This window comes from Hesperophylax consimilis, chromosome 19 (genome assembly GCF_061612785.1).
Source record: "Hesperophylax consimilis isolate HC1 chromosome 19, BYU_Hcon_1.0, whole genome shotgun sequence".
Classification (NCBI taxonomy): Eukaryota; Metazoa; Arthropoda; class Insecta; order Trichoptera; family Limnephilidae; genus Hesperophylax; species Hesperophylax consimilis.
Window position 1 is genome coordinate 9,447,682 of NC_142854.1, and position 9,943 is coordinate 9,457,624.

A 9,943-nucleotide genomic window follows, 5' to 3' on the forward strand; every position below is an offset into this window, starting at 1 on the left:
ATAAATAAATTATTTGCAAATGTATGCATAGTCGCTTGACGCCACTCATATTGCAGTAAATTCAAAATATCTCAGTGAAAAATTACTACTTTCTACATCACAATTCTCTAGCTAATCATCGCTCTAACCCCTCGTTGGGCTAACCTTATTAAATACGTTTTCTACAAACCTTGTTCTTTGACTGTGTTTTGAAATGAATTTCGATATCAAGATACGAGAATCGATTTTCAAGAATCGAAATCGAAATATTTCGATGGTAAAAAAATCTGGGAAATCATCGATTGTGTCCAACGCTAATATGGACTTCTCATACAGATCAAAAACAAAATTGAAATAGTTTTATGGTCCATGGCTTATGGGTGTTTTACATGACACCTTTTTTCATCCAGTTTGTCTAATCGGGATGAAAAAATGGACGTGTTCATAGACATATGAATATTAGTAGACCTGCCCTAAGTGATTAAAAGCGTATTATCCCCACTCCCCATACCGGTTCCATTGAGCCGGCTGGGCTCGCGTACGGCCTCAAGTGATATTTGAAAACGTGACGTCATCATTCTTGTGCGAACTATGGTCGAGGCATCATCGGTTCATTTTACGAAATAACACTGCAAAATGTTTACTTGTACTATGAAAACTGGTAAAAATAGATGCGAAAAATGAGAATAAACCCAATTGTCGTATTACATTCCATATATAAGCATTATTTTATTTTATTTTAAGCATATTCACATCGTATAATATGAATCAGTTGTTACTATCACATCGAGAAACGTCTGGACGCGAAACACAAAGCTGGTTGGTTGCTGGGAAGTAAATTATGAACATTTATAAAAGTGTCTTAACTAAATACTCTGAAACTAACTACGACTCTGAATATAGAAGCTGCCTTACTTTGCCGAATTTGGACTTCGCAAATTTGTTCATAACGTGGCGAGTAATTTGCGCTCCCATGTAAAAATGTCTATTCATTCAAAGCAGATTTTACTTTTAAGAAGTAAATGGTGATATTATAATGCGAGATGCCTATTTACTGTCAGATTGATTTATTGACGAATCACAGTCATCTTCACTCCCTTCGTTCTTCAACAGTTGATTTTACCCCTCGCCTTTATCTTCTCGTCTATTAATTCCTATGTCTGTGGACGTGTTCTATTTTGATAGTTGGTGGTAGACGTGAGAGACGTACTTTTTAAGGTGGACGTAAAAATGCCGCACCTTAATTCAGTTTCATTTTAGTCAAAATACTAAAATATTTATTTATTACTGATTGTGAATGTGTATTACTGTTAGGTATTGTGAATTTCATGTGTATGTTTGATGATTGTCATTTTGCTTCTGCCATCGCTCATATTGCCTTTTATTTTTAAAATATTAATGAAAAAATTAAGTATTAACTACAATAAGTATATATATGTGAATGTGCATTACTGTTAGATATTGTAAATTTCTCGTGTATGTTTGAAGATTTGATATTTTATTTTGATGAAATAATACACGAGAACTTTACATACGTATAGTTAGTTCATAAAATAAATAATATCTATATGTGTTAACTTGATATTGTAACATACTTTTTAATTAATGAATAGAAACAGGGTGAGTGGTTTATTTATGGAGACAGGGTTATGATAGCTGTTGCTTTGGCATCTGCGCTGCTGTATTTTGGTTATTCCATCTCATATATTATACGAATATCGTACCGATCAAGATACGATGATCAGGTAGGCAATTTTTCCAAGACATAGGTACCTATAAAAATCATTATGACAAAGGTTCAAAGACGAACGGGTAGACAAAAACATCCATTGGGTAATGTCAAAGCACGTGACAAAACTCGCAAATGACAGTGACAGATGATTTCGTTACTGATCTATGGTTATGTTCAAGGTGTTGCCATTATGGCAACTATCTGTATGAATTCATAAGTATGAAAGTAATGATCGTGTAAAGCGAAATTTTTTCGTGTGGGTCCCGAATTGGGGATCGGTATGAAAGAAAGTATGGTGTAAAGCAGTCATTGGATATTAGAAGTGAAGCGTATATATTATATACCAGAACAGATATGTCAAATATACTTTCGTACTTAGTATTTGTTCCTAAGTATCGCGCGTCTTGTGAGTATTGCGCGTCCTTCGAGTATTGCGCTGTGATTGGTTTATTTATGATTGCGCGTCTTGCGAGTCTTGTGCATTTATCACCCCCTCCCCACTCCTCCCTCATGGATTCAAAAAAATATTGTGTAGAATCCAGTACTGAGTGAGCAGTACATCACTCAAAACAAATCCATTCTGAAATGTAGAGAAATTTAGGGGAAATAAAAAATCTTGGCATACCTTCACTTGTTAGTAAGTAAACGTGCGAAATACTAGGGAACAGGAATTTGGAATAATTATTTATTCTCACTTGCACCAGTTGTTCCAAGTATCAAAACGAGCTAACGAGCTAGTATAACTAGCGAACGAGCTAGTATAACCAATCATGGACCATAGAGAAAAGCCAACATAAGCTGACACTGAATGGTTTATTCAATTTATGGCTACCAACTTATCTATGAATACGGCTGTCAAACTGTCAAGAAATGATCAAAATATTGCTTTAAATAATTCTGAGCGGTTTTCATATATTCGAAACAAGTTGGTGTATGAATTTTTACTATTTATATAAACTTGGAGCTACTTATTGTACCAGCACAAATAGTAGAGTAAACAGACGGTCATTTTCTGTACAACACAACTCGATCAAACTTCGCATTTACCGCTTTATAAATGGATATATTACCCAAAAACGCAAACCACTATGATTTCTCGTGTCGAATATGTTTGCAGCAGACTTTAGAAATGTTTTCCCTGTTCGAATGCCGCGATTCTGTGATTGTTTACGAGGAGGTTATGTTCTGTACGAACGTAACCATCCAGAAAGGCGACAATTTTCCCGAGAGCATTTGCAAAGAGTGCCTCGGTGAACTCAACACCGCAGCTCAGTTTAAACGGAAAAGTGAACAATCTGACACTATTTTAAAAGGATTTGTACAAAATTTCAAACATGAAATCAAAATTGAATATGAACCTGAAATCCCCGATTCAAATTCTGCAAACTCCAGTCATGATGAATTAAGCGACGAAGATTGCAAACCGTTGAAATCGTTCTTGAAAACTAAGAAAAATAAAATTAACAAGAGTAAAGTTAAAACGTTGCCACAAAATCATACTGTTCTCCAACAAGAAACCCAGGCAATCACAGAGTGTGAACGAACACTATTAAATATGGATGAAAAAAGTGATACAAATATCTCGGATGATTTGGACGAAGAATGTCAAAATAAATCTAGAAATGACGTAAATATTATTGAAAAGGAAGTGAAAATCAGGCAAAAAAAGTACAAAAAATCCATTAAACCAAACAAAAAGAAAGACAAGCAGACTAGCAGTATAGCAGACTTGACCTGTGAGACGTGCAACCTGAAGTGCCAGACCAAGTGGGCGCTCAAGGTGCACATGCGCACACACTCCGGAGAGCGGCCCTTCCAGTGCGATATCTGCCTCAAGAGATACGTCTCCAACTCCAACATGAGGACGCACAAGCGCCTTACACACGATGAGGAGAAACAGGCAAGTTTATTTCATCTTAGGTGCACATGAGCACAAACTCTGGGCACCGGCCCTTCCAGTGCGAAATCTACCTCAAGAGATACGTCTCCAACTCCAACATGAGGACGCACAAGCGCCTTACACACGATGAGGAGAAACAGGCAAGTTTATTTCATCTTAGGTGCACATGCGCACACACTCTGGAGAGCGGCCCTTCCAGTGCGATATCTGCCTCAAGAGATACGTCTCCAACTCCAACATGAGGACGCACAAGCGCCTTACACACGATGAGGAGAAACAGGCAAGTTTATTTCATCTTAGGTGCACATGCGCACACACTCTGGAGAGCGGCCCTTCCAGTGCGATATCTGCCTCAAGAGATACGTCTCCAACTCCAACATGAGGACGCACAAGCGCCTTACACACGATGAGGAGAAACAGGCAAGTTTATTTCATCTTAGGTGCACATGCGCACACACTCTGGAGAGCGGCCCTTCCAGTGCGATATCTGCCTCAAGAGATACGTCTCCAACTCCAACATGAGGACGCACAAGCGCCTTACACACGATGAGGAGAAACAGGCAAGTTTATTTCATCTTAGGTGCACATGCGCACACACTCTGGAGAGCGGCCCTTCCAGTGCGATATCTGCCTCAAGAGATACGTCTCCAACTCCAACATGAGGACGCACAAGCGCCTTACACACGATGAGGAGAAACAGGCAAGTTTATTTCATCTTAGGTGCACATGCGCACACACTCTGGAGAGCGGCCCTTCCAGTGCGATATCTGCCTCAAGAGATACGTCTCCAACTCCAACATGAGGACGCACAAGCGCCTTACACACGATGAGGAGAAACAGGCAAGTTTATTTCATCTTAGGTGCACATGCGCACACACTCTGGAGAGCGGCCCTTCCAGTGCGATATCTGCCTCAAGAGATACGTCTCCAACTCCAACATGAGGACGCACAAGTGCCTCACATACGATGAGGAGAAACAGGTAAGTTTATTTCATTTTAGAAGTATATGCGCACACATTCCGGGGAGCGCGGCATCTACCTCAAGAGATACGTCTCCAACTCCAACATGAGGACGCTCAAGCGCCTCACATACGATGAGGAGAAACAGGTAAGTTTATTTCATTTTAGGAGTATATGCGCACACATTCCGGGGAGCGGTCCTTCAAGTGCAATATCTGCCTCAAGAGATACGTCTCCAACTCCAACATGAGGACGCACAAGCGCCTTACACACAATGAGGAGAAACAGGTTAATTTCATATTGACTATGGTCAGGGCATATGTCATCGTTTGGGACGCTGTGTGAAGGATCTTTTTTAAGGAAATAGTATGTGGGGTGGGTAGGAACCCCGGGTCATTGTCCAGGAGTAGAGCACGAATCCATCCCTCCCACTGCTGTGCAAGGCGATGCGATTGATCAAGAGAGTCCGGCTGGACAGGTCTAAGGGCCCCCCTCAACCGTCCGCTAGTTGGTGGGCATACGCATCTGCCGCCAGGACCTAGACAAAACTCACGCCATAAACCCGGGCATCCCTGCTAAGTCACCAAATATAGTGAACTACTTTGGGTGACCTATGGCAGAGCGTGTATCGTTCCTGGGGCGGCGGTACCCATGCCTCCCTAATTTAAAGTTGAAAAATAACCATGTGCATGCATATTAGGTTATATACCATGAAATATGAACTAATTCAATAAATAATTATTTTTATCGTGTTTATTTTCGTAGGTGTGCGCGAAGTGCGGCAAGTCCTTCAGCTGCCTGACATATCTGAAGCGCCACCAAGTGACGCACCTGGAGGTGAAGCCGCACGCGTGCACACACTGCCCGCGCCGCTTCTCCACACGTGCCTACCTGCGCGAACATGCAGCGCGCCACCGCGGGGACCGGCGATTCTGCTGCGAAGCGTGCGGCGCCTCCTTCGTATCCGATGTCAATCTAAAGCAGCACATGGTCACGCACGGGGTGCTCAAGTGGGACTTTAAAAGGTAACAAATATTAAAAGCTACTTCTGCTTTATTCGTTTCCACATTGTTAAGGTTCGTGATCCCCACTCCAATTTCATTGGCGGACAAGGTTCTTCCACTCCTCCAGTTCTGCGCTGCTTGGAGAATTAAGGACAACGACATTCCAAACATCCGTGATATTTGATTTCTTCAAGCATTGTTGACCTTCGTGGACAATTAAAAAAAAATGCGAACTCCGCTGTCGCTAATCGTGATGTGTGAACTGTTGAATATAACCGTTGGAATTAATATTGACGCAAACACTGACAAAAATATCAAGAATGTTCAATAAATAAAAGTACATTTTGTTAAGGCCAACACTAATACCATTCTTACTATACTTAACATACATTTTGATTTTTGTGTTTTTGAACAAACCCAGTAGAAGTAATATCCAAATGCAAAATAAATGTATAAGGTCGACATTACAAATGCAGTGCTTTGTGACGTACGTCGGCACAATTCTTCAACACTGCAATTGCAAGGCTCCGGCTCGTAATTATGATATTAGGGAGTTCTAACTCTTGGGATGTTATTTTCCACAAAGAAATCTAGTAGAAGGGTACATAACCAATAGACCATTCAAAATTTTGCATAATATCAGGCAAGTATAAATCTTTTCACCTTTTTTATTCGGTGCCAAGACTACTAAAACAATGCATAGTTCAGACTGCGTTGTGTTGAATAATATTTGTATGTAGTTACTGATATGTATTATCAATCATCCAACAGTTGATTCCAATTTTAGTATCGGACGTTGCCAGCATCCAACTGTTATTTCCAGCGGTTAGTTTATTTTGATAGAAAGACCCTCCATACAGCATCCCCAAAGATGACAAAGGCCCTGATGGGAATTATTTTCCTTAGAGCTGCCTGTGTGGGGTTAATGTAAAAAAAAACTTGCTAACAGACGAGCGCAAACTATGGAATGGGTTACCCTAGGGGTAAAATAAAAGAAAGGTCATTTAAATCATAATTTTCTGGCGAACATCGAGCAAGGATTATGGCCCTTGAATCTTTTTCACATCGCCCCACTCGCTCAACATTCAACAAAATAGCATCGACCATGTACACACATTGAGACATGTTCGAATGAGCATAAAACCATTGAGCATGAACGAGCGTGGGTATATAGCTTAAAGCACCTATCCTTAGTTGTTTTGATAACCGGATAAAACAGAAAAAAATTATATAATAGATTAGGTAAATTTTTTTATTAAAACTTTAATTTTCATCATGTTCTTTTGTTTTGTCATGGAACCAGTAATATTAAGTGTATTTGTTATTGTCATTGTTGTCCAGGCACCAGTGCACTTTCTGTGAATACCGCACCACCGGCCGCGTGGCACTGGCCCGTCACGTCCGCAAGCACACCGGAGAGAAACCCTTCCTCTGCTCGCACGACGGCTGCCAGTCGGCCTTTGCGGGGAAAGCATCGCTGCTTCTGCACATCCGGTAAACACACATTCATTTCTCGCCTGCTAACAAAAAACAATTCGCATCACTGCACCCTAACACCTAGCACAGCTGTAGCGCCAACTGAGAAGAAATGCTATGATGCCCGCAAACTTCTGTATATCATAGTTCTGCACCCCGCTTTCCTAGCACGGCCATTCAGACAACTAAACAGAAATGATATGCCACCCGCACACTTTACATGTCGTAGTTTATTTATTTATTATCGCCCTCTTTAGGGGCTTTTGCATAAAAATAGTAAAAATTATACAGCATTTATTATACATATTTACAATTGAACCGCCTCAGTAACAATCTTTTGTATTCGTTAAGTGATAAATTGAAAATGTCCACTGACTCCGTATGATTATTTCCCTCCATTAGTAGTAGTCCCAGAATTTCTGCAATGAAATATATGCCGACTTCTAGTAGTACGTAGTGGAATCCAAAAGCTTGTCAATGCAAACTGTACTGGACTATCAAATGCATCATTTAGAATTTTTTATAGAAATACCAAGTTAATGTAAATCCTTTTCTCCAACAATTTAAGCATATTCACCTTATTTAAAAGTGTTGTAGTTCAACAAAAATGTTGTAATACCCCTCTTAAAACTGGAAAACGTAAGAATTTATTTTGTATTCTTTCAATAGCTTGTACATGAATATTGTAATGTGGGTTCCAGACAAGAGAACTGTGTTCATGTTGAGTTTTAACAAAAGCAAAACAGATTAGTTTATCAATCATACCCAACTGTGGCCATTAATGAATTGAACTCTTTTATTCGACACAATAAAACAATGCCAAATGTGGGATAAACAGGTGTCAAGAGATGGATTGAGCATTGTTCCTCCTTTGTTCTTGTCACTAATTATAACTTGATTTTTCAGAATCCACACAGGCGAGAAACCATACTCCTGCAGCGAATGTCCGGCCAAATTCTCCCGCAGCGACAAGCACAAGAACCACATGCTCAAGAAACACAACATCAACAGCGTGGGGCCCAACAAGCGCTCCAGGCTCATTATCCAAGAGCTTGTGGACAGGCAGCAGGCCTCTCTAGGACCTACTTGAGAAACCATACTCCCGCAGCGACAAGACAACGCAACAACCTCAACATCAACAGCGTGTTATGTAGATGCATTCTCAAAAACCCTCGACTGATTGGGTAACCAATATTAAAGTTTTTTCATCAATTGAGAATTAGGATATTGTACTACATAGATGTATAAAGAGAACTCCAATATCTGGATCATATTATGAGGGACGAAAAATACAAGATTATCCAATTGATAATCCATGGAAAGATTGATAGAAGACGTAGCAGAGGGAGACTTCATGGCTTCGTAATCTATGAAACTAGTTCAGTTGCAGTTCTGCAGAGTTGTTGTAGGCTGCAGACTGTAAGGTGAAGATTGTCCTGGTGATTGCCAACCACCGACAGGAGAGTGCACCCGAAGAAGTAATTAAAACGTTTTAAATGACTCGATTTCAAAGATTTGTCAAGGAAGAGAAGAAGTATAAGAATAAATATTAAAAAATACTATTTCTGTGAGGAGAGGTGACAAATAACTTCTGGCTATCGTAGATGCAGATAGGTCCATCACATAACAAAAATATTTGTGGCTATAAATAAACATTTTAAAGTAATGATTTATTAAAACTGCAATGAGTGACCCCATCCTCCAAGATTAGTTTGGAGATGGGTGGGGTGATATATTATGTACAAATTGATGGTTCTTAAAAAATTTAGGTACGTAATAAATATGAACTTACAGATTTGATTATTTCTTTACTTATCGCATTTTATTATCTCTAAATAGTAGAAAATAAAGTTGCTATCCGCGTCTGTCTGTTTGTGCGCTTAGTTCTTCTAAACCACGTAATGGATTTTGATATGGTTTTCACTATCGTTTAGAGAATTTCTTCCAAAAGGTTTACATATATACTACATGCATATTTTATTCATAGAAAATAGACAAAAGTCGATGTTTTATAATCAAGTCGTAAAAATATGTTTTCGGGCACTATATCGTTAACGCTGGCTAAACTTTATGAGATACATCAAAATAATGTACTATAGAATTGTATATATTAAAAAGGTCTACAGAAAAGTCTGTGATGGTACATATCTATCTCCTAAGGATAACCCCTAGCAACGCCGGGTACACGTCAGCTAGTATTATACAGGGTGTATCGGCACGTACCCGACAAACTTTAACCAGCTATTCCTTAGCACATTTGGAATAAAAAATGTTATGGGCACTTTGCTGTCCGGTAACATTTTTTTTCTTTTAAAAACAAAAAATAAATAAAATTTCCACACTCCGTTACTGCCCCCAGTATAGGGGTAAAGTACTTGGCAACGCCGCGCTACTGTCATCTCTTTCACACGTATTCTGTCTCAAGTCCCGTGTGGGCTATTATAAGCAAGTGTGTCGAAAACCATCTTCGCTCTTTCCTACACACTAAATAATAATAGTTAAAAATGAGACGAAAGATGCCATACCATTGTTATTGTAAAAGCGCGCCAATACGTAAGTATACAACGAAACTCGAATAAGAATTGCCAGGTGGGTTTTTTAATCGCTTTAATCTGACTTCAAACAATAATTAAACACGTAAAAATTTATTCAAATATTTCCAAGTATTATTTAATATAATATTACAGTACAGTACTTTGAACCTTCGCAATAAATTTATTTGATTTTAAGTTTTGTTTGTAGAACTCCATTTCAATTTAGTGTTTTTTTTTAATTTTTAAGTCTTATTATTAAATTTATAAAAACAGTGTGTTTATAAACAAGTTCTGCTAGTTGTAATTATTATTACGTGTGACAGCTGTTTCACCTTCTGACGGCATTATCAAACTGTGG

General features: G+C 39.1%; 1 protein-coding gene across 1 annotated transcript; it reads left to right on the forward strand.

The window, feature by feature from the left end:
• The first annotated feature begins 2,568 nt into the window (after nt 1-2,568).
• LOC149414775 (uncharacterized) lies at nt 2,569-8,947 on the forward strand. The gene is made up of 4 exons (XM_089643121.1): nt 2,569-3,611; nt 5,337-5,596; nt 6,917-7,069; nt 7,958-8,947. Exons 1-4 carry the CDS (start codon nt 2,769-2,771, stop codon nt 8,139-8,141), a joined length of 1,440 nt encoding a protein of 479 aa, XP_089499247.1. The 5' UTR covers nt 2,569-2,768; the 3' UTR covers nt 8,142-8,947.
• The last annotated feature ends 996 nt before the right edge of the window (nt 8,948-9,943 follow it).

Excerpts from the sequence above, each read along its gene's own strand:
- LOC149414775 (XM_089643121.1), top strand. The coding sequence starts at position 2,769 with ATGGATATATTACCCAAAAACGCAAACCACTATGATTTCTCGTGTCGA. Across the intron at positions 5,597-6,916 it reads CTCAAGTGGGACTTTAAAAG|GCACCAGTGCACTTTCTGTG; the intron begins GTAACAAATATT and ends ATTGTTGTCCAG. Across the intron at positions 7,070-7,957 it reads TCGCTGCTTCTGCACATCCG|AATCCACACAGGCGAGAAAC; the intron begins GTAAACACACAT and ends TTGATTTTTCAG.